The 26,850-nt window shown below is 40.3% G+C and overlaps 1 protein-coding gene across 3 annotated transcripts in view; it reads left to right on the forward strand.

Annotated features, from left to right (window-relative positions):
- Positions 1 to 26,850, forward strand: part of IQCK (IQ motif containing K) — a 92,733-nt gene continuing 65,883 nt past the window's right edge. For 2 of the 3 annotated variants that reach the window (XM_054042541.1, XM_054042543.1), the window contains exons 1-6: positions 1 to 72; positions 2,738 to 2,793; positions 5,328 to 5,466; positions 9,956 to 10,053; positions 23,440 to 23,492; positions 23,636 to 23,713. In XM_054042541.1, coding sequence (XP_053898516.1) covers positions 24 to 72; positions 2,738 to 2,793; positions 5,328 to 5,466; positions 9,956 to 10,053; positions 23,440 to 23,492; positions 23,636 to 23,713 — 473 coding nt within the window. In that variant the 5' untranslated portion in view covers positions 1 to 23. The remainder of the gene's footprint in view (positions 73 to 2,737; positions 2,794 to 5,327; positions 5,467 to 9,955; positions 10,054 to 23,439; positions 23,493 to 23,635; positions 23,714 to 26,850) is intronic. The other variant, XM_054042542.1, reaches the window with a different exon arrangement.

The raw sequence follows: 26,850 nt of genomic DNA on the forward strand, positions 1-26,850 counted from the left end.
TTGCTTGGTAACCGCGCCCCTCCATGGCTGTAGCTCAGGGACCAAAGACGCTCTGGGAGCAAATCTGTGCTGGTGAGAGAGAACCCCCCCCTCCCCCTGTCACCCCTCGGGCGGGGCTCCCCCAGCCCCCCTTTCTGGGGCAGGGGGTAAGTGGAGACTCCCCCAAGCCTCCTTCACTGGGCTGGGGGGACTCTCCCCTTCGGAGCTGCTCCGAGCCTCCATCAGTGAGCTAGGGAGGCGGGTTCACTGTAAGTCCGTTTCTCTCCCTCTGGGGCTGGAGGCTTTTGTCTGTCAATTTCAGTCATTGAAACGGTCTCGCTCCTGGTTTTTTGCATTCAAATCCCTCTCCTGGGGAGAATCTGGTTCAGCAGGGTTGCAAAGAACTGGACATTGGGGTGTCCCTTTGAAATATAAACCTTAGACTGACCCAGCTCAAAACACTGCCACTGGTTCAGAAATCTAAAAGAAAATACATTGTTCACAAATGCAGGACGAAAGGTTCAAATATATTTATTAAAATGTGTATATTGCTCTTGTGATTTAAATTGTCACCAGGCACTCCGATTAGAAATATAGCCTTGTATCATACGCTGGTGAAGGTTTTATTTATTACACCCTTAATGAAGTGCTAATATCATTGTCTTTTGTATGAGAGTAATCTGCTTCCCAATTGAATCCAGCCTTCTGGTTTATCACAAGGGAATCAGTTTATTGCCTCATAAAAGCAGATAGGCAATGATATTGCAAGTGTAATTAACACAAAATTAATAAGCCTTGTTTTCAATTTCAACAATAGAAGCCTTTGTCGTGGTCATTCCCCAGCATCTGCAGTGGCAGCTGTGGCTACTAGGAATATTCAGGAAGTTGAGGAGCCCACACCACCAGTCATTTGATTGTACCTAAAGTTATCTATTTATTTATTTAGTATTTATAGTGCCCTACAGTGTGATAAGTGCTTTATATTAAATGGCCATTTTTAATCCTAGAATAAAATGCCACCTACCCTAACTTGACTGAATCAGTGGGTGCATACCATGAATGGAGGCCATAATGCCAGTTAAGGCACATGACTATAAAAATGGTAGGTTGGGTGGTTGCAGGCATGTTTTGCATCTAAGGCCTTCATCTTTAATTGTGTAGTGTGAGGGAAGATTGCAGCTTCTTCCCATAGTCCCCTTCAAAGTTAGTGGGGCTCTGCAGGGACACCTAGTTCCTAAAGAATGCTGGATCAGGGTTTAAGTCTATAATTCCATTTTGGGTTTCTGGTGATGTCGACTAACTACTTAAGCATTAGTTTTAATGTCAAGATACCACCCCGAACCATGTATTTACAATTGTAATGTAAACTTAGGTACTGAAGATATAACGCCAAATATTTTATTAAGATAATATTCTGTAAGATTTCAGTTTTGCTTCTCAGATCCATATATTCCTACTGTATGAGTAAAATAAACTTGTGGAAAGATTTGAATGGTTCATATGTAGAAATCCTGAGATTTGTCAGAACTTTCCAGTTAGAGAACCATTGAAATCCCTTACTGGGGTCCTTTATTCTTTATTTTTAAATTTAATTTCATAAGGAGCAAAATTTCTTCTTGGTGGATCTTAACTACGTTCTGTTGCTCTGCATGTGGCAGATCCAAGACCAATGAACTTAACTGAAGTATTCAGTTTTATTTCAGTGGGAGTTGGGTCCAGCCCCATACCTTTGCAAATCTATCATTGACATCAGTAGGAGATCTGTACATATAGTGAGAGCAGAACACCAGAACAAAGGGTTTCTGCCTTTGATATGTATTAGGAACATTTTGCACTTAGGGTAAGTGGAACTGTTGTCTAATGGTCAGCACATACTGCCAGGATTCAGGACTCCTGGGTTCAGTTTTTTACTGATTCACTGAATAGTTTGCAAAGATCACATAACCTCTCTGCACTTCCATGTTTTCCTTTATTAACTGTAGATGATAATAGTTAGCTACCTCACAGGAGTTTAATTGTTTAAGGGGGTTCCCGGTATACATCGGGGTTGTGGTCTTGTAAAGGTCAACGGATACTGAAATGACAAATACTGGGGAATTTTTCCCCATAAAAAATAATGGCCTGGCCTGCCCTGCCTCTTCCTGCCTCCCCTCTACTCCCACCCCGCCTCTTCCTGCCCAGTTCCACCCCCTGCTCCGAGTGTACCCCAACCCCCTCACTCCCAGCACCTCTTGAACCCTGGGGGAAGCACCCAAAGAAAACCACGCAAAAAGTGAAGCGACAGATATGTGGATCGGGACCGATGTGAATTGGAACACGTTCCCCTATTGATAAGCGACCGTTACGCAAAACAACTGATAAGAGGACCCCCTGTATAAAGAGCCTCATTTGAAAAGCACTATTGCATATAAGTGAAAAGTATTCTTAATTTCATGCAAGCATCCTCATTTTATTTAACAAACATTTTATAGTCTTAAACTATGCAAAATTGCTTACTTAGTACAAAAAGCCTATTTTCAAGAAAGGCTTCCTGTATCACTGAAAATATTGACCTTGATTCTCCAGGACAAGTGACTCAGAAGTTCTCTCATCTTAATAAATTAGATTTTGTGTTAAGTATTTGCTTATCATACATGGTTTATAATTTTTGCAAATGAAAGTAGCTTTTAATAAGTAATATTTGTTTGTATGTTTTCAGAAAAATCGTTATAAAGTCCTTTTGACATTTGGTGTGGTGCTGGGTTTTGTCTTGTTTTAGAGTACGAAGCAGAGCAGCCTCCATTTCCGTATAGTCCTGAATTAAAACAAGATTCTGTGAGTACATTTCAAGCAAAAAATCTGTATATGGTATGTCTGAAAATGTGCATCTATTTCTAAACGGGAAGATTAGGTATCCAAAATATCTCCAGATTCATTCGATGAATATGTGACCGTGTATTTAAAATTTCTCTTAAGTGTCAAATGCAATATTCCAGAAATCACTGCTGTTCTTTAAAGATATTTTGGTAAGGCTGCTATGCCTAAATTTAGATTACCAGCTGTGTTTTGGTTTGCACATTGCGCTGTCCCTCTGCTCTGCCTGTCTGCTTCCTTCTTATGAATAGGCAGGATATTGAAATACGCAAGCATCTTGTTCACTGGATTCCTGCATATTTCAATACTCTCCCTGATCGCAAGAATGAGGCAAGTAGGCAGAGTAGAAGACTGGTGCTCTGTTTTCACACGTGTCATTGTTGCCTTACTCAAACTCTTGCTATTGCAAAGACACACAGATCCTCACATTTATTGTTGGTGTATCACCTGGTGGTGAGTTTGGAATTTCATATACAGTACTTTGTGCTGAATCCCTCAGTTTGGGAAGCTGTTTTTTGTTTTCCCCTTCCATATTTAAAAAAAAAAAAAGTTACAAAAAAGTGGACCAGATTCAGGCCTACTACCATAGAACCTCAGAGTTACGAACAGCTTGGGAATGGAGGTTGTTCAGAAGTCTGAAATGTTTGTAACTCTGAACAGCGTTATGGTTGTTCTTTCAAAAGTTTACAACTGAACATTGACTTAATACAGCTTTGAAACTTTACTATGTAGAAGAAGAATGCTGCTTTTAACTGTCTTAATTTAAATGAAACAAACACAAAGTTTTTTTTAACTTAGTCTCTTTTTTAAAACTTTCCCTTTATTGTTTTTGTAGTTTGTTTAACACGGTACTGTACAGTATTTGAGTTTTTCGTTGTTTCTGCTGCCTGATAGCTTACTTCCAGTTCCAAATGAGGTGTGTGGTTGATCAGTCAGTTGATAACTCTGTTGTTCGTAACTGAGGTTCTACTATATAAGATGGGCATCTTTGCATGGTCTGTATTTGGCTAAGTATTTTTATTGTAGGAAAACTTTGGGCCTGTTGATGTCAACAGTGTTCATAAAACTTTAAAAAAAAACAACTTTGAGCCCTTGTCTCAAAAAGAACTGCATGAGCAGGGAGATAAATCATCACAGACTCAAATACAAAACTCATTGTGTAAAGCACCAAATTACCCCTACAAAATGATCAAAAAACCAAAATTTGATCAGCCTATTTTGGCAGTTTTAATTTAAACTAGGTATCTCATAGCTATATTTTAGCCTACTATACATCAGTTAGCTTACGATATTAACATTTTATATGAATATTTACATATTCTAATTCTGTGCTAAGCTGTCTAGGATATCCTGTTGCCCTAAGTGAAAATAACACCATTATAGTATATTAATTTATGTAAAAAGAATAGCAAATTCTGATGACTGTGTCATTAGCTTGGGAGTAATATATCTGTTTCCCTGCAATTGTATCAAAAACATAGTGCAATGACATGCATTTATATATTAATGAAGTTCTGTTAATTCTTGAGTAGGATTTGTTTATGAACCTTGCGTGTATTAAAAAGAAGCCTACTCATGCCTGTTTTATCGATACGCAATGTATTAGGGGCCTGATCCTACTAATATTTTGTTCAGTAGAGCAGGAGCATGTTCATAAACCCATCTGAGTTCTAATATGCAACAGTTTATTATGCAAATTTTGATAGCAAATTATGACAGTGATGCAATAGTGTTGGTATGAGGTGTTTGCCTTCCTCTTTCTAAACATTAGGGATAGGTCACTGTCTGATAGAGTGATATTCTTGTCCACTATAATCGTATCTGTGTTCCTAGAAACACAGATCAAACTTTGGGCCTTCAATCTTGTTAGTCTCATTATTTTGTCCAATTATGATTTTTCACAAGCTGTGTAACTGCAATCTTTTTCATGCGAGAAAAATTCAGGCTTGGGTTTACATCAGCTTTGAATTTGCCTCTCTGTATTTTGTTTAAAAACACACACATTTCAATCTTTTTTTATTTCTTAAACAACAAAAATAATTCCAGGATACAAAGGCAAGTAGTGTATGCAAGCAATTGAATGGAAAAAACATTAGTAAGGAAAATATTTCAATTTTAGTTTCCAAAGGGGTATTATTTATTGACAGTTGAGTAAAATACATTTTTAAATTGTGAAAATCCCTTGACAGTGCCCTTTTAAGACAACTGTCCTAGCCTTTCATATGCATAGCCTCCTACATTTGGATATTTTTAGTGCACTGCAGCCTAGATTTGCCCCCCCCCCCCCCCAAACAGAATTCCCTCTCTCTGTTTAAAGTATTCATGAAGATAGAAACTGTCCAGCCCAAATATTGAAATCAGTTAATATTTTACTTATTGTAAATTCCTTTTTTACAAAACTTCTATTTCTTCTTACACTCAATTTACCTGAAATATATTTATGAAGGGAAACCAATCTGGATGAGATATTTGTCAAGTATGTTTATTTTTAACAGGTTTCTTTGGATACAGGAATTTTGCAGCCTTTACATACAAAACAATTATACTCAACTTCTACTGAATGTTCCATTGCCCAAAAAATATCTTCCTTACCCTCGCTCGCACCGCTTCCAGCAGCACCTAATCCAAAAACATGTAAGTAATGGTCTGAAAGAATATATTTACTTGATAAGGAACAGAAAGGATGTAAAGAAGGTCTTGTGAGTACAGACAACCTGTGCATGGTACAGAGGATAAGGTCTCTTGATACAGTACATCGGGGTGGGCACAGAGCTATATATGGCTAATATTACTGACCATAGACAAAGACCTGAAAAAGAATGTTTGGATTTATATGAAAAGGGTCCTCCTGGGCCAAAAAATAATTTAGCATGTACGCTGCCTTCCATACCACTTTGTATGTTCTAGCAAGTTTCTGCACAGAAGATCTGAAATAAGACATGACCCACAGTATGTTGGGCTATCCTGACAAGCTATCCTACCTTTGAAAGAGTGCATATACTAGCATATTAGGGTACACCCTGCTGTGATTATTTAAAAGTATAAATTAAGAATTTCCACATGTTTTTTTTTATTTGAGATTCTCATGACTTGTCCCCAGTACTTCAAACACATACCCCACTTTGGGCCCATGTGTCCTTGCAGAGTCATATTGATATACTTTGCAGGCATTAGAAATGCCTTTGTTTGTAGGATTAAGGGCTTAATGTATAGTTGTACAAATCTATTGAGGACAATTTTCCAACCCTGAATAGTGACTTTTTATTCAGCTGTTTATATTACAACTAGGGCTGTCGCGCAGTTAATTGCACTCTTAAACAATAATAGAATACTATTTATTTAAATAGTTTTGGATATTTTCTACATTTTCCAATATTGATTTCAGGTACAACCACAAACTACAAAGTGTATAGTGCTCACTTTATATTTTTGATTACAAATATTTGCACTGTAAAAAACAAGTGATAGTATTTTTCAGTTCACCTAATACAAGTACTGTAGTGCAATCTCTTTATCATGTAAGTTGAACTTACAAATGTAGAATTATGTACAAAAAATAACTGCATTCAAAAACAGAACCATGAAAACTTTAGAGCCTACAAGTCCACTCAGTCCTACTTCTTGTTCGTCTGAGCTATTGGCTGAACAAGTTTGTTTACATTTGCAGGAGATAACGCTGCCCGCTTCTTGTTTACAATATCACCTGAAAGTGAGAACAAGCATTCTCATGGCATTGTTGTAGCCGGCATTGCAAGACATTTATGCGCCAGATGCACTAAAGATTCATATGTCCCTTCATGCTTCAATCATCATTCCAGAGGACATGAGTCCATGCTGATGACGGGTTCTGCTCGATAACAATCCAAAGCAATGCAGACCGACGCATGTTCATTTTCATCATCTGAGTCAGATGCCACCAGCAGAAGATTGATTTTCTTTTTTGGTGGTTCGGGTTTTGTAGTTTCCGCATCAGAGTGTTGATCTTTTAAGACTTCTGAAAGCATGCTCAGTCTACACCTCATCCTTATCAGGTTTTTGGACAGCACTTCAGATTCTTAAACTTTGGGTTGAGTGCTGTGGCTATCTTTAGAAATCTCACATTGGTACCTTCTTTGCGTTTTGTCAAATCTGCTGTGAAAGTGTTCTTAAAACAAACGTGCTGTGTCATCATTCAAGACTGCCATAACATGAAATGTATGGCAGAATGCGGGTAAAACAGAACAGGAGACATACAATTCTCCCCCAATGAGTTCAGTCACAAATTTAATTAATACATTGTTTTTTTAACGAGCATCATCAGCATGGAAGCGTGGCCGAAGCATGAAGAGACATACGAATGTTTAGCACATCTGGCATGTAAATACTTGGCACTTTTGTAGCCAGCATTGCAATTGGAACGCCTGTTCTCACGTTCAGGTGACGTAAATAAGAAGCAGGCAGCAGTATCTCCCATAAATATAAACAAACTTGTTTGTCTTAGAGATTGACTGAACAAGAAGTAGGACTGAGTGGATTTGTAGGCTCTGAAGTTTTACATTTAGTTTTTGAGTGCAGTTACGTAACAAGAAGCTCTACATTTGTAAGTTTCACTTTCACCATAAAGAGATTGCACGACAGTACTTGTATGAGGTGAACTGAAAAATACTATTGCTTTTATCATTTTTACAGTACAAATATTTGTAAGAAAAAAATAACACTATAAAGTGAGCACTCTCTACTTTGTATACTGTGTTGTAATTGAAATTAATATATTTGAAAATGTAGAAAAATATCCAAAAATAGTTAATAAATTTCAATTGGTATTCTGTTGTTTAACAGCGCAATTAAAACTGTAATTAATCGTGATTAATGTTTTGAGTTAACTGCGATTAATCGACAGCTCTAATTACAACAGAAGAAAGGCAAGTATTTTTCCCTTCTAATCTTAAGGTCAAATTAGTTTCAGTAAGATAACTATATAATTGAGTCTGAAAATTCCTTTCAAAATATAGTCCTTTGTGCATCAGTTTCTTTTCCATCTGTGTTCAGACTCTGAATCTTTCTTCTTCCATTTTTATCAGTCTGGTTTCAACTTTCTGAAATTCACATAGAATCTGTAACAATGTTTTCCTTTAGATGTTCTGCACTTTAGCCTTTATATTGTCTTTCAACCCATCACCTTTCTTCACCTCCTTTTCTAAGTTTCTTCTCTTTCTTCTGTTCATTGTTTTCCATTGCTGGCAGTGAGAAGCAGTAATATCAAAGGCTTTTATATAGGGTGCCCTTCCAGTTAGGAACATTTTCAAGTGGTGTCTGAACTGGATTAAGGATGTGAAGCAATGAACAAGCCTTTGCTCCAGATATACATTGCCAGGAGACCACCCTTTTAATAATTAATCTGTATTTGCCACATTAAGACAGGAATATTTACTGCAACAGCAGCTGAGCTCTCGACTGAGGACAACACTTCAGCTGGTTAGGGCACCTCCCCCACCCCAAAAAAAAGTTCTGTGTTGATTTCTGAATCACTCTGATCTGATGACTAATACAAATTGTTCCACACCTGATGTAAGTTTATTTTATAATGTACAGTGCTCCATAATACTTCTTCTTAAGGTCTTTAGTACAGACGAATTTGAATCTTGAAAAGAGTTCACTTTTCTCAGTGACTTCGGTGTCTAGATTATGATTTTCAAAGAAGCAAAAGTGTTAAATGCCCAAATCTCATTAAACTCAGTGTCATTTGGACACACAAAGCCCTAGGCACATTTAAAACTCCAGCCTTTGGAATTTGGAATGTATTTGGTTCCATTTCCAAGATTGGCATACAAGGTACTCAATTTGTGTCTAGTTTGGCTGCATATTTTATGGACAATTAAGACTATTAACACCACCATGGCTAGACAAACAGAACACACTTAAATTATTAAAATAATTATTACTGTCAAGCATGGGATAAGAGTAAAACTTGTTTAGTTGTTATGTTGTTAATCAGGATTTTTTGTGTGTGAAATTAGCTACATACATTGTACTGAAATGTTTCTTAGAAATGGCTTTCTTGTTTGATTTAATTTATCTAACTTTGAGATCATAAAAGTCAGAAGAAAAAGTGGATCATATTCTGCTCTTGGCTAAACCAGTGTAAATCTGGAGTAATTCCAATGAAGGCGATGGAATTACAGTGACATAAATCCAGAGTAATCCAGGGCAGAAATTCACCTGATCAAAACAAATGTCTGTGTATTTACATACACTGGACTATGTAATTTGAAAGGTAATCATTTTGGTCTTTTGAGTTAATTTTTTTTCACCTTAAAGACTGAAGCTTATGTTTTCAAAAGTACCTGTCATAGGCCTAACTCTGTGCTCATTGAAGTTAATGGGATCTTTACCATTGACTTCACTGAGAGCAGAGTTAGATCAACACTGCATGCTTTTGAAAATTTCACTCTTAAAATTCTCCCCTATATTTAAACATGCTTTCTGTTTCAAGAAGCACAACCATGAACTGGGTTTGTTGTCTAAAGCTAAGTGTTATATCTACCAAGCTGGAAATCAAAGTCCAAATACCATTTCAGTCTCTCGCTTCTAAGGGCACAGGACTGGCAATCTAGGTGAGAAGCAAAACATCAGAACACCTAGCAGTTCTGCCTGCTGACAGATCAGGAGCCACACATTGATGGAGCTCTGATGGCAATTCTGTTTGTTTCTCTTGTTCCCGGAGGGGTTTATTCATGATGACAAAGCCTGTGAAAAGTAGGTGGGTAAGAGAGGGAAATCCATGTGCCACAAAGTGAAGATTTGACCTGGCCCTCCTCCTGATGCCTAGGAGTTGAATTTTGTGATTGACTACAGTTTCTCCAGTTTCTAAGGGAAAGCAAACCAATGATGGGTGGATATCCTTCATGGGGAGGGGAGGAGAAAGCACTCAGTTTGAAACTTATTCAAGTTGATGTATTCTTTGTGACTTAAGAGGAGTGAAATCTGTGACTATCTAAATTGAAAGAATCTGTGTTTTAGAACAAGCTGAGATGATACTGATTAAAATTAAGGCTATTTGATTTCAGATGAATGTTCCTCTTTCTCCAGAGGACTTCCTCTAAATTCAATCTGTTAATGGGGAAAAAAATATTGTTTTGTCCAGGTTCTCCTCGAGAATATTTGGAATATTACATATTTCCAATACTTCTGCCGGGAATGGCTGAACTTCTGCATCAAGCAAAGAAGGAAAAGTGTTTTGAGGTCAGTTCTTAGTTTTCAAGATGCTGTTTCAGGATTCTAAAGGGTTTTTTTAATCCACTATCTACATTTCATTATTTTGTCTTCTATAAACTGACTATAATAAAATAGTGTATTGTATTTCATTTTTAAACTGAGTTAGTTTTGCGTAGTGTACTTAATAAACCCGATCAATATGACAAGCCCTACATTATGCCTTTTCCCATAAAACTCTTTCTGAAATTTCCAATTGTATCTAGCCCAGCTAGCTATCAAGATTCAGGGGGAGAGGTCACCTTTCTAATTAACACCAAGGGGCACTCAGTTGAAGAAAGAGAGAAGATAATAGACCAGAGCAGCTGCAGATAAGGAATTTACATTTAATCTACTACAATAGTTATGAAAATTCAACACACTGCTCGATCATTGTAACTCTGTTGGAATATTGTCTTGATGATTTTTTTTTTTTTTGGCGTGTTGGCCTTTTGAAGTTTTGTGAAAAATACTACTTATGTACACTATACAATTAAAGTATTTGGTTTCTCTTATAAAGACTGGGCATTGTGGCAAGATTTATTTGCCACATATACAGTTTTATAAATGCTTCCATACACTTTTGTAAAATTGTTGTTCTTAATTCAAGTCAATTTAGTTATAGCAATCCAAATTCTGCCTTTAGTCACACTCTAAAAGTAATATTTGCTATGTTCTTCTGTCTGATTAATTGTTAATGTGCCTTTCATCAAACTTTTTCTCCCTTATATGCAACTGATTTGTCTGATTTATTCACACAACTTCAAAGGTGGCAAAATCATATAAAAATACATTAAGATTTTCTGTTGAAAGATACATACCAAATGTGTTAAATCCGTGTTTTTCAACTGGGGGTTACAGGATGGGTTAAGGGGGGTGGGCAGCAAACGGGGCCGGTGTTAGGGGGTTGGAAACAGGGCAATTGTCTGCAGCCCCATGCCACACAGGGCCCCACAATGCTAATGTACATAAAGCCTGGAGCCAGGAGCCCCAGGCAGGGCTGAAGCCCAAGCCCGGTGGAGCTGAGGGTAAGGGATCACAATTGTTTCTAGTGGGGGTGGGGGTCATGATATTTTTTTAAGTCCAGAGGGGGTCGCCAGCACAAAAAGGCTGAGAAACACTGTTTTAAATTAATAATCTGGAAACAAACCAGGGGAGTGTTAAATATTCAGACCCTAGATAGCAAAGCATGCAGTTCAGACAGTTTTGCTATCCAAGCTACTGACACAGACTTCATATTAAATATATATATGTGCCAGATAAGAGACACAGTGGAACAGCTTTAAAAATGTTTGGTATGCAATTACATATGTAGAATTAACCATTGACATATGCACACTTTTGATGCAGCCAAAAATACATTACACTTACCACACTTGGCTGCTCCTCCCAAATTTGTCTTCCATGTTCAGATCTTGTTCTTCTGTGTAAATAGCTTGCTTCAGTTTTCACTAAGACTTCACAAGGTTTGAGTGTAGTTCTAAAATCATTAGTTTTTAATAAGTGAGCAGGTTTATATCACCTGCGATTGACACTCTTGATGGAAATGGAAAATTGTTTTACTGCATGTCAAAATACTTTGTGAGCACTATACATTCGTGCCACGATATTTATAGTGTCTAGCTTAGAAATCTATTGATATATACAGTATTCATCACATCATATACAAGACCAGTATTGAGGTTTTTTAAAGAAAGGAAATCGAGACCACCTCATAATATGAAAGAATTAAATATTTTTAGGACAGTTGAGCAGTTAATGTTTACAGTTACATAGCTTAGGTCTGGGATTTTAGTGTGGGGGGGTGGCTTGGTTTTTTAGTTGAGACACGTTGGAAAGATTCAGTGTTGAATGGTCCTCCAATCCATATTTCTACTAATGATATGGTATTTTAGTATGAGGGCAGAAGATTGTAACAGAAAGTGTAGGAATACTGGCAGTTTTAAAATCCACTGATGCTTTTTCTTAACAATTTATGCTACTCTATTAAAATGTGGTTAAATGCATTTTAAAGACCTCATTAATATAATAGTAAGAGCAAATAGAAATCACTTAAAGATTAAGATAAGCACTGAGAGAACCCCACACTGTAACAAAGGTATAGTTATTATGAGGTATGTAATAATGAGCTCCTTTGAGTCAATAATAAATTAATCCCAATGATTAAATATGTGGTTTTTAGTAACAAGCAAAATAAAGTATCCGTGTAGGTAAAGTTGGTTTATGTTTTCTATAGGAATGTTTACAAGAAAGTAACAAAAAATACAAATACAAACTGTAAGTTATATTTGTCTGTAGTGCACCTTTTTACTTGCTATATTAGGAGTTGTTTTGGTTTTTTGTTTTGCCTTCTTTCTCACAAAAATTTGCACACTATCAAAGATAAACTAGGTTATTTTGGTTGTAAAAGGGAGTAACGTCATGTTGGTGGGGAGGGAAAGTTAGGAAAGCATGGGTGTGTCATATGACAGTTGCCCTCTGGGACATCATTTTTTGCTCTTTTGGAATAATGTTAGCAAAACAATAGCTCTTGGTAACCATATGCATGAATACTAGTGTTACTTTCCATTGCTGACCAAATGCTTAATACTTGGACAGTCCATGCATTCATAGATATGAAAATAAATTCTAACTGAACCTTGCCTACTTCAGCTAGCATTCACATAGCCAAAGCATTATTCTTTGTTAATTACAAGCAAAGTCTACTGCGTAAGTTGCATAAAAATGTTTTAAATGATAACTAGAACCTGTTTCTAATATTCAGAGAGCAATGCAATCATTTTCTTGAAACAAATTCAGTGCCTTACTTTTGCTTTACCTTTATTACACAGATCCTCTTGTGGATTTTTATACATTTGTGGTATTGTGATTTAAATATAACATGCACAAGTTGAAGGAAATTATTCTTGATATAACAATTGAGGACCAAATTTTCAGCATTTCACAAATGTGCCTGGAAAAATGTGCAGCTACAAACATATTTACATATGTAAATTGACATTCTTACTTATAGTAACTTACTTTGCATATACAATGAGGTCTTGTGTGTGATTATACATGAGGCTCACTGAAAATGTGGTCACAATTCACACATTATCACAATGTACTGTAGGTGTCTGGCTATGCTGGAAAAAGGACAGGGATCTACTGGATGTGGTTTAATTAGGCTGAAACTTTATTCCTAAAAGTCTGGGGATACTCGGCAGATAAAATTGTAAAGGACAGGTAATTACATAATCATTTACATATATCCCAGGGATTGCTGTGAGCCCTCCTGCTTTCGCATCCTGGTCTCCAGCCAATGCACTGCTGGGACTTCACTATTCCACAAATGAGGGTTAAGGAGGATTACAAAGGGGTGGGGATTGACTCTCTGCCGTATCAGTCATAGGCGTCCTAAACCCACCCTGAAATCAGTTTGTTCAAATGTCCTGGCTCTGGGCGACTCTCTACACACTGTAAGCCTTGTAGTGCAGCCTGTTGTCAAGGAGGATGAGGATGGAGAGCTGGTTCTCAGCTTTGGTTAAGACGAGGTCATTAGAGAGTTTGGCAAGAGTGGTTTGACTGGAGTGCGAGGGGTGAAGGTAGCACTGGAGAGAGTCTACGATGGAACTGAAGGAGAACTCCAGACAGATTATAAACCATTCGTTCAATGAGTTTAGAGACAGAAGGGAGATGGGATAGTAGCTGGAGCAAGTGGGGTAAAGGATGGTATTTTTTTTTTAAATGGGAGAGAGACTAAAGCATGCTTGTATTGTCAGGGGAAAGAGCCAGAGGATAGTGAGAGGTGAAGGAGAAGGGTAAGGGAAGGATGAGGATTAGTTTGAGATAGATTAGGAGATGGGATGGAAGGAGATCACTGGGGCAAGTGGTGGCATTAGAGAAAAGTAAATGAGGAACTTCTGCATCTGTGACAAGGAAGGAGGAGGAAAGAATTGTAGGAAAGTCATGTTGTATTTTGTCACTTTTCTCTCGAAAGAAATTGGTGAGATCCAGTGCAGAGAGAGAAGTGGAACAGGAGTTTAAAATTTTAAAATAGGCTGTTGCACTATAAAGTCCAAATAAATAATAGGAAATTCAACAACATTAGTATTCAGACGAACCAACTGCTGGGTGTATTCTCAGACTTCAAGCTGATATGAATATAAAAATAGGTTGCAAAAAACGACATTTTTAGATTAGAGATGAGAGAGACCATTATGTCACCCAGGGTCTCCCCCTGCTGAAGCAGGATTTTTCCCTATGGTATGTTTCCTCGTGCTTTGTCCACTCTGCTTTCTGTTGTTTCCAGTGTAGGGACTTTTTCACCTCTTTTCACTTGAGAATTGAGTAATGCATTCATTTTTCAGAATAAAAATTTAACAAAGTTTAAACATTTTTATTACCATTATTCTGACATTCCTTTCAGGTTGTTTACAAATAGCCACAGAAAAGGGAGGTTGCAGCTGGACCTCTGACAAAATATATTACATTAAAAAAGTACAGTATATACAGGAAAGTGAATGGAATTGTGGTCACGATGAATTCATCTAGACATTAACAATATTTTTGTCCTTAACACACAACGTGTAAGATAAAGAATGGAAAATGATTCCCGTGTATAAATAGTTTATAAACACATCAGCAGGTTAACAATACACATTGTGCAGACGTTTCCTGTGTTTGTCCTGATCAGTGCAGCATAGGAGGAATGTGCCAGGAGCAGGTCAATTTATGTCACTTTTTTCCTTCTAAAGGCAGGCTGTTGTACAATCACCAATTTCACTGATTAACACTGATAACAGTTGCATATTGCAATGGTTTTCAAACTTTTTTTTCTGGGGACCCAGTTGAAGAAAGTTGTTGATGCCTGCAACCCAACGGAGCTGGGGATGAGGGGTTTGGGGTGTGGGAGGGGCTCAGGGCTGGGGAAAAGGGTTGGCGTGCGGGGGTGAGGGCTGCGGGATGGGGCCGGGAATGAGGGGTTCAGGGTGTGGGAGAGGGCTCTGGGCTGGGGCAGAGGTGTGGGAGGGGGTCAGGGCTCTGGACTAGGGGTGCAGGCTCTGGGGTGGGGCCAGAGATGAGGGGTTTGGGGTGGACTCAGGGCTGGGGCAGGGGGTTGCTGTGTGGGAGGGGGTCAGGGCTCTGGGCTGGGGCCGGGGATGAGGGGGTTGGAGTGCAGGAACGGGGGGCTCAGGGCAGGGGATTGGGGCACGGTGTTAGGGTGCGGACTTGCCTCCGGCTGCTCCCGATCAGCAGTGCAGCTGGGGTGCACCACGGACCGCGCTGCATCCTGGAAACGGCCAGCAGCAGGTCTGGCTCCTAGGCAGAGGCGCGCAAACGGCTCTGTGTGACTCTCGCCCGCAGGCACCATCCCCACAGTTTCCATTGGTCGGTTGACAGCCAATGGGAGTGCGGAGCTGGTGCTCAGGGTGGGGGCAGCACGTGAATCCCTGTGCCCCTCCTCCCTCCCACCCGCCTAGAAGCCAGACCTGCTGCTGGCTGCTTCCAGGTGATAGCGCAGTGTTGGAAAAGGTAGGCACTAGCCTGCCTTAGCTGGGCAGCACCGCCAACCGGACTTTTAACACCCCGGTCGGCAGTGCTGACCAGAGCAAGGTGACCTAGCGCCTGACATACCGTGACCCAGTACCGGGTCATGACCCACAGTTTGAAAATCACTGGCATAGCATATAAAAACCTTATAATCGGCCAAATTCTTCCCTGGTATAAGTCCACTAACTTTAATAGAGATACACCAATGATGAATTTGGCTGATTGTTTCCAATGGTGACTGCACCACTGTTTTGATTAGTTACTCTTCTAGTATTCATTGCAGAGGAAAGAGTAAATTACTTCAAACAGAGTGAACGCTAGATCATTAGTACCTTCCTGTCAACGAAATATAGATTTTACTTTCTAAAACAATTCACTGTCTGATGGGTCCATTAAATAGTGTCTAGTTTAATACTATGACTTAGAAAAACCATGGTATAAAGAGATCAAGCCAAAGTCTGCCAGTTAGTTTTAGGTATAATCAAGGTCAGGATTTGGCCCTCTAGATAAGATGTTAATTCGTGATGACCTAACAGAAAGCTCTCTTGTGAAGGAGCTGGCCTTTTAGAGCTCAAAACTACAGTGTTCTCATGTTCTAGGAACCGCATCTGGTATTGTCATGACAAGCCCAGGAAAACTCCTCTGGGAGAATTCTTTGTTTCTGCACATCCAGATGCTGGAATGGAAATTAGCTGTATGTGAACGCTGAGAATTTTGCTGTGAAGCAGCTCTGGCCTGATAACGTTTTACCATTATGTCTTTCCCCCCACCAGTTTTCTAAAATATTGTTCAAACTTTCCTCTCTCCCAGGGCCATATCTGTGTGTCAGCATATATGCTTTTTATGCTGTGATTCCTGTGTCAGGTAAAGACCATGGCATGGGCCACATCATACCTTCCTATGGGAGGGGAAGACTTACCAGGAAAACATACGTGGAATTTCCAAGGTATCATCCCTTTCACTTGCGGCTCTAGCTTTTAACCTCAGATCTGTGGCCGCTTAGCCATATGGATGCCCTGAGTCTTTCACTTTGGAGAACTAGCCCTTCACTGCTGCTCCTGATCCCCTCTCTTCCATTGGAACATTCCACTGGTCCCCAGTTCATGTCTTTGCACTAATCCCCTACCCTTTAGGAGAAGCATATGATGTACAACAGCTTTTTCTCCGTCTGCCCATACCCTCTAACGCCTGTGGCAGCTCAGTTGCATCATATTCATGCAGAGGAAGGGAGTCCATGGATTTGGGATAAAGGGGTAATATGGCAAGTAGGCTCCACTCTTTCAACTACAAAACCTTCAGATACATATCTATTGTATTTTCCCAGGCAGAAGGCGGAAGCACCTTCCTTTGGTTCACTTAAAACTAGACTTGAAAAAGCAACAAACACTCTTGGAGCCTCCTGGCTCTACGTCCCTGGATTGGGCGGATTCTGAAAGAACACTTTCTCCTTGCTGAGAGTCCTTTCTTTGTTTAGGGTTATGGTGGAGCTTAGCTGGAGAGTCTCTTTTTCAGCTGGCATGCTGAATAGCTTTTCCAAGGTGGGGAAGGCTGTCTGCCTTGTTCCCTTTGAATGGAGGGTAAGCCCTTTCCTTCTTGATTGTGTATGGAGTCTTAGTGTGGGTTATGTACACATCATAGATTTCACCTACTCCCTTCTCCCAAAGACCCCAAGCCCTTGAGTGCACCAAGCAAAAGCTACACTTTACACCTGCCCCAACACACACACATCCCTTTGCAGGACAGAAATGGCATAATGTGGCACCATCCCTGTTCTGTTGCATCTTGAAAGACTTAAGGTAGCAAGGACAGATACCACTTCATGAACCAGGCATATAGGAATTTCAGAGGGACAGGGTCTGTGACCAGTGTGAAGTGGTTCCCTAAGTCATAGCGGAGGGCCTCAATCACCTTGACAGCTAAACGCTCCTCCTTAGTTGAAGAGTAGGCTTTACCTCAAGGAAACCGCGTTCTACTTTGATAGGCACTGAGTGCCTCTGTCCCTTAGAGTCTTCTGAATTTCCCCCTGGGTACTGCAGATCTTTACGACACCTAATGCAGGGCAGTACCTAATTCGCACCATCAGGCTCTAAGTCTGTGCTTTAAAAGCAAATATGATCCACCATCCATGAACATTCATTTATGCTGTAGACTACAGGTGCTCTGTTTTATAATTATTGTTTAGGGCCCCTAGAATCAATTATTCAGGTGAAAAACGCAGTATCATTATAAATATAAAATCACCTCTATTTAAAGATGTTTGTGTTCATTTTATTTTTTTAATTCATAAAATGCACCTATTACCACCTGTAGGTACATCTACATAAATTATAAGATTGCATAAATTGAAGCAATATACTAACACAATGCTAACTGGGGAACGCAAAATGCCCCTGCCGCAAAAGAAAATGTAAAGCCCATCTCTAGCACCCCTTAGACAAAAATTAGGTCAGTTTTGAAGGTCAGCAAACTCAAGCTCTATCAGATCAACAGGGCCTCAAATTCCAGAACTGAGAACTGCCCAACTGAGAACACCCAGTCTGCAGACCTTGGACGTTCAGGTTTGTGAACTTTTAGAAAGAGAACCTCTGCTTCTCTCAGCTGTTAGGTTGGAGCACAGAGAGACAATCGCTAGGAAAATGAGGATCCCAGTCAAAACCCATGCTTTGAATTTCACTTGGAAGCGTACACTGTGCAGCATTGTGTGGTGTAAGTAAACAGCCACACTCTGCACAAGTCTTTAAGGCTAGTCCCAGGCAGAGCACTCTGCAAAATCCTGTCTGTTGGTAACTGTGGGGCGGTCTGCATTAAAGAGTAAACGTCACCACTTTTTCCCCAAGCAAAATTTAAAAATTGTGCTCTTGACAACTTCTGCTCCCTCTGAATCCAAGAGCACCTCGGGATGCCAAGCCAGCTGAAAGGTGGACTAATTCAACAGGCAGCCTTCATTGGCAAAGTTCCTCTTAGTCCTGGGATGGATTTCAAAAGCTGTCCTACACTTGATCAATAATACACCACTGCTCCTATGAAGTTTGCAAGGTGAGTTTAAGGGGGTGCAAACTCAGCTCCCTCTGCCCTAAAAGATTTACAGTCCTGGCCCTTTAAAATTCTTCCTGTGCTGCCAAGGAATGTCTGGGGAAACCAATCTGTCAATTTTCTGGTTCACAAGCAAAGAATAATTTAGATTGTAACCTCTTTGGAGCAGGGACTATTTTTTTGTTCTGTGTTTGTACTGTGCCTAGCACAATAGGGACCTAGTCCATGACTAGCATGGTAATGCTGATAATAGCATTGCTGATTAGAGGAGGAAGTCATGACATTAGCTGTCTGCAGTAATTTGCTCTTTTGAGGGCAGAGGAAGAGAAAGGGAGCTCACAGAAGGTGTCTTTTCAGGAATAGCTGCAAATGCATTAGGAACTGCAAGTGCATTAGTCCTTTTTCGTAAGTCCAGTGCATCTGTCTGCTGCTCCCAAGGCCTGGCACAGAATTCTGCCAATTGGTCCTGAATGTTGCTTGCTGCATTTGGCCCCGAGTCATTAATTCTGCCCTATGTTCTCAGTTCCAGCTATAAAATCCTGGCACTAGTCCCCTAATGCTGGCTGCTGCTTGTAATCTTGATTCCTGAATCATTCCTGCTGCTTCTACAGCTAGGTAGAATTCCTAGCTGTAGAAGCAGCTATTCCTGTCTAGTGGTGCTCTTAGGGCCAAATTGCTGTACATTTATAGGCTATGGGAGTTTTGCGGTTGACTTCAACTAGATCATTATTTGATCCCTAGTCCTTAATCTTGCATTGCTTCTGGTTCTGTGTCCTTCACCCTAGCTGTGTTCACTTGATCTTTATCTCCAAATGTTGCTTTTGAGCCTGTGCATTTAGTTTGGGAGGTTGCACCGCACATAGGGCTTTATCCTTGAATGTTAGTAATGTGCAGTGTATTTGTGGACCCAGATGTGCACGTGCTTTGCGAAGGTCACACAAAGTTTCCACATCCCTCTCTGGACCACCTAACAGATAATGCTTTTAGCTGAGCAATGGCACAATACTTTGACTGTTCTGTGTGCGCCTGGGTATTCACAACACGTCCACGCTGGCCCCAATCAAAAGAACAGCAACATTTCTTCCATTTTTTTCTCTGCCTCAGAAGTGATTCAGTCTCTCGGCGTGCCCCTTACATATGAGGTTGCTTGCCCATTTTAATAGTAGCTCTGGCAGCACTTGCTAACTGTATGGAATGAAACTTCAAAACTAAATAGCGCTGTAAATACCATTAGAAACAATGCATCTGCTGTGAAAAGAAAAGAAATGTTGTCATTATGCAGTTTATTTATGGTTAGCTAATTTAAATGTTTTTCAGAGCATTTACTTAAGATGCCTGCTTTCATTTCCCCACAGTTATATTTTAGTGTTTTCATAATGCTGTCTTTTAGAAAGCTACAGTGTGTTTGAATTGAATAGTAAGGTATAATTGAAGAGAAAATAAACTTTCGTTTTACTATTGTGTATGGCAACAACGGAACAGCTTGTTTATTAGTGTCAAGTGCAATAGAGCCAGCCAGTATCTTGAGTAGAAAAGTGGTGTGTGAATTTTTTTTTAATTAATTAATTAATTAATTAATTAATTAATGGAGATATCCCATCTCCTAGAACTGGAAGGGACCTCGAAAGGTCATCGAGTCCAGCCCCCTGCCTTCACTAGCAGGACCAAGTACTGATTTTGCCCCAGATCCCTAAGTGGCCCCCTCAAGGATTGAACTCACAACCCTGGGTTTAGCAGGCCAATGCTCAAACCACTGAGCTATCCCTCCCCATATTGCATAATATTTGATTGCATTAAACATATAAAAGCAAAAGTTTCAATTATGTATCCTTTTTATAAGTACAAAAGTCACCTTTGTGCATGCATATCAGTTTTGGTATGAGCTTTAATGTTGCCAAACAATCTAAAATTATCCTGGCCTAAAAACATTTTTAATGGAGTCACCCAGGTCCCTGGATTTCAGATTATACTGTTTGTTTTTATAATGCTAAATTGAATGTTTAAATACATACATTTTTGCTTGGTTTGAGGTTTTTTGAACATTATTACAAAAGTTAAAAGGGTAACTTCCAGTAATGTCAACCCCAAGTATTCAAAAGTCATACATAAGTCAGACCCCCAGAAATCATAAGATTGGCTGAAAAAATGAGTTTTTCAAACTCAAAAAAATGTTGAGTTCTTTTTATTTACCTTCTGTTTTATTTTTAAGCACTTAAGGCTCAGAATTTTCAAGCTTTTCCCCTCCCCCAACCATAAGGGCTAGAAACGTATTTACTTGTTAAATGAAAGTTGAGATTCTCACATGATCACTTGTCTCCAGGAGTTGGGGCTTCTAAGAAAAACACCAACTATTGCAAGACTCTCAGAAAAACCCTTGAAAGTTGGCAACTCCTATTTCAACGATACTTTACCTGGGGGACTGAAGATATAGGACCAGAGTGTCCCTGGCCATAGTGCTGTTGCTTCTTCCTCCAGACACCACAGACAAGGTCTAGAGACAATCACAGTCTCTATGCTCCTTCTGTTTTCCTATGGATGCACAAATTTCCCCAAAGTGGGGTATGGGCCTGCTCCCCTTCACACCTGCCTGCCTACTGAATTGGTCAGGTGCACTGAGGCAAGTAGAGTGACCAGACAGAAAATGTGAAAAATCGGGATGGGGTGAGGGGTAATAGGAGCCTATATAAGAAAAAGACCCCAAAATCGGGACTGTCCCTATAAAATTGGGACATCTGGTCACCCTAGGGGCAAGCAGCTTGGCATGATTTAAGCACAATGCCTCCTTCAGCTCCATTGGATTGATGCAGGTTCACACTATCTCCTACATACAGCTGTGGTTCAATGCTATTATCTTGTCCATAATAGGGGTCCAATTAAAAAAAAGAGAGACTGGAGTCTTGTGTATCTACTGGTAAGGTTTTGTATGGAAAAGATTATTAAGTTTTCTATACACAACAGCCAACATTACTTTACAGATTAGATTACTTTTATTTTAGATTAAGGAAAATAACAACAAAGCGTGGACTAGATCATGGGATATTCTGGATGCCCTCAACTTCTACTGATTTCAATGGGAATTGAGGGTGCTAAGTATATTGCAGGAACAGACTCATGTGGCTGAATGCTGCCATCAGATACGTAGATGTAGCTTCCTGTGTCCTCTGTGGAGCTGTGCTTGATTATACTGGTGCTGAACTTGGCCTCTTAATTTTAAGAACAAGGCCACGAATTCTGCCAGGCATACTTGCCAGCTAGGTTCTTGGGACCTAGCACATTCTACTTACCATCCTTCCTGTCCTCCCTTGCCTCAACAATGTCAGATTCCAGTGAGCACATTGGAGTTCATAATATACGTCTCTTGTCTCCTGTTATAAGTGAATGGTAGAGCATTTTGTTCCAGAATTGGGTAGTGTGTTTCTGAATCCGTTCTTTGTGTGTGTTTCAATCATTTGAACACTTTGATGTGCCATGTTAATCAAAAGTGAGAAAGTATTTATATCAAAGTGAAATTCTGTGATGATGATGAAAAATGTCAGTCATAAGTAGGTTAAGGAGACTTTGTAAGAACGAGATAACACCTTTGAATACAATGTACAGTAATATACAGCAGTTTCTTACATCAAATCCATTAATTCCTTCAATCAAAGAAACCACCATTTGGAAGGAATGATACTGGGAAGGAATTTGTTATAACTACAGTGCAACAAGCATTAAGATCCTAGTGTAAATGTCAAAATGGACAAATTTCCTTTACAGTAACTCCTCACTTAAAGTCGTCCCGGTTAACGTTGTTTCGTTGTTATGTTGCTAATCAATTAGGGAGTATGCTCGTTTAAAGTTGTGCAATGCTCCCTTCTAACGTCATTTGGCAGCCGCCTGCTTTGTTTACTGCTTGCAGGAAGAGCAGCCTGTTGCAGCTAGCTGATGGGGGCTTGGAACCAGGGTGGACCAGCAGCCCCCATATCAGCTCCCCACTCCCCTAAGTTCCCTGTGCAACAGCTGTCTGCAGTTCAGCTGTCCCCTGCTCCTGCACCCCGCTTATCCCATCTTCCATAGAGCAGGGGGGACGCACCAGGGCTCAGGACTGAGGGAGCTGGCAGCAGCAGCTGCGGTCTCAGCAAGCTGATCTAATTAACAAGGCAGTGTACTTAAAGGGGAAATGTGCATATCTCTTTATCACACATACTGTGTGTGTCTCTGTCTGCGATGTCTCCCCTCCCTCCATTCCTGCTGCCTTGTAGAGTGTGAGAGTTAACCCTTGAGGGCTCAGCCAATTGCTAGTTCATCATTGAGCAGTGAGGGAAATATCCCACCCTCTGACTCCTCCACCTCAACCAAGCTTCACAATCATCATCACTGTGTACCAGTATTAAATTGTTTGCTTAAAACTTATACTGTGTGTGTGTGTGTATATATATATATATATATAAATAATATAGTCTTTTGTCTGGTGAAAAAAATTTCCCTGGAACCTAACCCCGTCATTTACATTAATTCTTATGAGGAAATTGGATTCGCTTAACATCGTTTCGCTTAAAGTCAAATTTTTCAGGAACATAACTACAATGTTAAGTGAGGAGTTACTGTACTCATATTTAGACTTGGCTTGAAAAGTGGTTCCACAAATGAAATTTCTACAGCTTTGGCTAAACCATAGATGCTTGGCAATTGCAAAATTAAAATAGACACAATAATGTACTGTATATTTTATTCAACAATGGCAATCAACTTAGCTGCAGTTCCTCAGCACTAGTTAAAATGTGTGACCAGTCCAAAGGTAATAAATAATTTGAAACTATCTTCTATCTTTAGAGAAAAAGGACCAAATTTATCGCCTGTGATTTTCTGACTGAGTGGTTATACAAGTAAGTTAATTCTGTTTCTAAATATTAACTTTGTCCAATGATTCAGCAACACAAATTTACAAACAGAATAACAACAATTGAGATGAATGTTGTTGTTTTCTTGTTAACTGTATTTTAAAAAATATATATGGTATAATTATCAGCCAGAATCCAAAGAGGAAAGATGAGCCATTCACAGAATTCTTCTCTATCCCTTTTGTGAAGGACTGGCTAAAGGACCAGTAAGTATTATGCAATATTCATATAGTATTCTTTTTTTTTTCTCATCTCCTCCCACCCCCAAATAACAGAGCTTAAATGTGTTAAAATTGTCCCCTTTGGAGTGTCCTTCACTATTCTTGCATAACAAAGGGTCTTTGTGGTGCTTATTAATTTTGTAGTTATAAGATATTTTGTGCCAGGATCATTTGCACAGAAAGTGTTGTGGGAATGCTAAACATTTCATTATTCTGAAGTGCAGGGAATTTCAAATTGCCTGATGGTATTATTAAAATCCTTATACTAATGAACAAATAACCCTGGTTTTAAATACTGCTTGCTAATGCGATGATTAGGAACCTCTTTGAAGTTCAGAAATTTGTTCCTCCAGACTGTGACCAGCATGTTTAAAAATCCCTATAGTAATACTTGGCAGGGAGATGAATTTCTTCTGCATATTATTCATGATTTTGTTTCAAAGGGCTGGTCTACACGGGATGGGGAATCGATCTAAGATACGCAACTTCAGCTACGCAAGTAGCGTAGCTGAAGTCAAAGTATCTTGGATCGAATTACCTGGGGTCCACACGGCACAGGATCGACGGCCGCGGCTCCCCCGTCGACTGCGCTACCGCCGCTCGCTCTGGTGGAGTTCCGGAGTCGATGGTGAGCGCGTTCGGGGATCGATATATTGCGTCTTAACGAGATATATCGATCCCGGATAAATCGATTGCTACCCGCCTATATGGTGGGTAGTGAAGACATCCCCTAAGAGATGACACTTTCTATTTCTAGAGTAAAGTGTGAATTGTCTCCCTCTACAGCTTTCCCCATTATTCCTCCAATACAGGACTGTGTCATAATTTTGGAGGAATCTTTTTCTTCTTGGTTGCTTGACTTGTCCAGCAATGGAGCTGTTGCTTGACAAGAGAATGGGGGGGGGGGGGGAAATAACAGCCCACAATGAAGGAGTAAGGAAATTCTATGGGCCAGATTTTCAAGAGAATTCCCATTTAAGCACCTTTAATAGTGTGGCCAGATTTGTTACCAGTGGAAGCTTTTGGGTGCTGAGGACTTTTGAAAATCTGTCCATTTCATGAAGATGCCAAAATGGGAGCTGAGCTTTCTTGAAAATCTTGCTATAGGGTTCCACTTGGAAAAATCTAAAACTCGGAGTCACTGCCTCAGAGAGAGAATAGCTTCTTGACATTCATAGGCCTTTGAAGAGAGCACGGTAAATGAGAAGTGGACACTCAAGCCTGGTCTATACTACACAGTTAGGTTGATGTAAGGCAACTTCCGTCGACCTAACTATGTCAGTGTACGCACTACAGCCTTGTCCCACCCATGTATGTGCTGTACTACACCAACATCATAACTCCACCTCCATGAGAGGCACAGGGCTTATGTCGGTGTAGTTAGGACGAAGCAGTGTCTGTGTAGACACTCTCCCACACACACACTCAGGCGGGCTGTGCCTGCCTGATTCTCCACGCCAAGCCCAGCTGTGCCTGCCCAGCTCCCCGTTCCCCATTCAGGGAGTCGAGAAGCTCAGGCAGCTGTCCCCCCACTCCCGGCTGGGAACAGGGAGTCGAGAAGCCCAGATGGCTACCCCCTACTTCCCGTTGGGAGCAAGAGGCCGAGAGCCCGCGGGGCAGCTGGGCTACCGGTGGGGAGCCACGCAGAGCTGTGAACCCTGGGTCTCAGCCCCCCACACTGCCCTTCTTCAATCAGTAGAAGTGCTCCCGTTGAGGATGTGCACCACCGGCAGAAGGAGGGCAGTAGCTGTAAGTCTGACAGACCTGCGGGTGGCTATATTACAACAGAAAAACTTCAAAAACAGACTCCAAAGAGAGACTGCAGAGCTAGAATTGATATGCAAACTAGACACAATCAACTCCGGTTTGAATAAGGACTGGGAATGGCTGAGCCATTACAAACGTTGACTCTATCTCCCCTTGTAAGTACTCTCACACTTCTTATCACACTGTCTGTACTCGGCTAGCTTGATTATCACTTCAAAAGTTTTTTTTCTCTTAATTAATTGGCCTCTCAGAGTTGGTAAGACAACTCCCACCTGTTTATGCTCTCTGTATGTGTGTATATATATCTCCTCATTATATGTTCCATTCTATATGCATCCGAAGAAGTGGGCTGTAGTCCACGAAAGCTTATGCTCTAATAAATTTGTTAGTCTCTAAGGTGCCACAAGTACTCCTGTTCTTCTTTTTGCGGATACAGACTAACACGGCTGTTACTCTGAAATAGGTCAACTTAAGTCTGTAGTGTAGACATGGCCTCAGACACCTAATACAGAAATAACAAGTTTCGTCACACTTCCCTGCCAATGTGGCGCAAATCTACCTTGGATGGACAACTTCTAGGGACTAATACATTTCATTCGCCATGCCCATTAGCTGCTTAATATCTCAACCAACAAGATTGCCAATTAAAGTGGCAATTTTTGTGATTTGGATGCTTGCTTTAAACTGGAGTGAGACCGTCATACTAATTTCATAGATAGTATCATACCAGATAGTATCATATTTCTGTTATTACTGACCTGGGAGTTGGAATTTTTGAAGGTGACTAAGGTCTGGTCTACACTATAGAGTTAGGTCGACTCAAGGCAGCTTACGTTGACCTAACTCTGGAAGCGTCTACACTAAAATGTTGCTCCCACCAATGAAACTCGTCTGCTACGGTGACTTAATAACTCCATCTCTGCGAGAGGTGTAGTGCTTAGGTTGATGTAGTTAGGTCAACGCAGTGTCAGTATAGGTTCTGTTTTACTTATGTCAATTTTAGTGGCCTCCAGGAGGTGCCCCATAGTGCCCCAACCTGCCCGCTCTGGTCACCATTTTGAACTCTGCTGCCTGGAGGGCAGGTACACAGATACACACATCTCCCCTTTAAAAGCCTCGCGAATTTTTGAAATTCCATTTCCTGTTTGCTTGGTGTGGAGAGCTCACCTAGCAACTACCCTGCTGACCATGCTGGCTCCATGCTGCCTGGAGTACACAGGAGGTGGTGGATCACCTGGGTCTGTGGGGAGAAGAGGCTGTGCAGGCACAGCTCCAATCCAACCATAGAAACATCATTGTCTATGAGCAGATTGCTCAGGGCATGGGGAAGAAGGGCTACAAGATGGACCGCAGCA

This window comes from Malaclemys terrapin, chromosome 10 (assembly GCF_027887155.1).
Source record: "Malaclemys terrapin pileata isolate rMalTer1 chromosome 10, rMalTer1.hap1, whole genome shotgun sequence".
Taxonomy (NCBI): domain Eukaryota; kingdom Metazoa; phylum Chordata; order Testudines; family Emydidae; genus Malaclemys; species Malaclemys terrapin.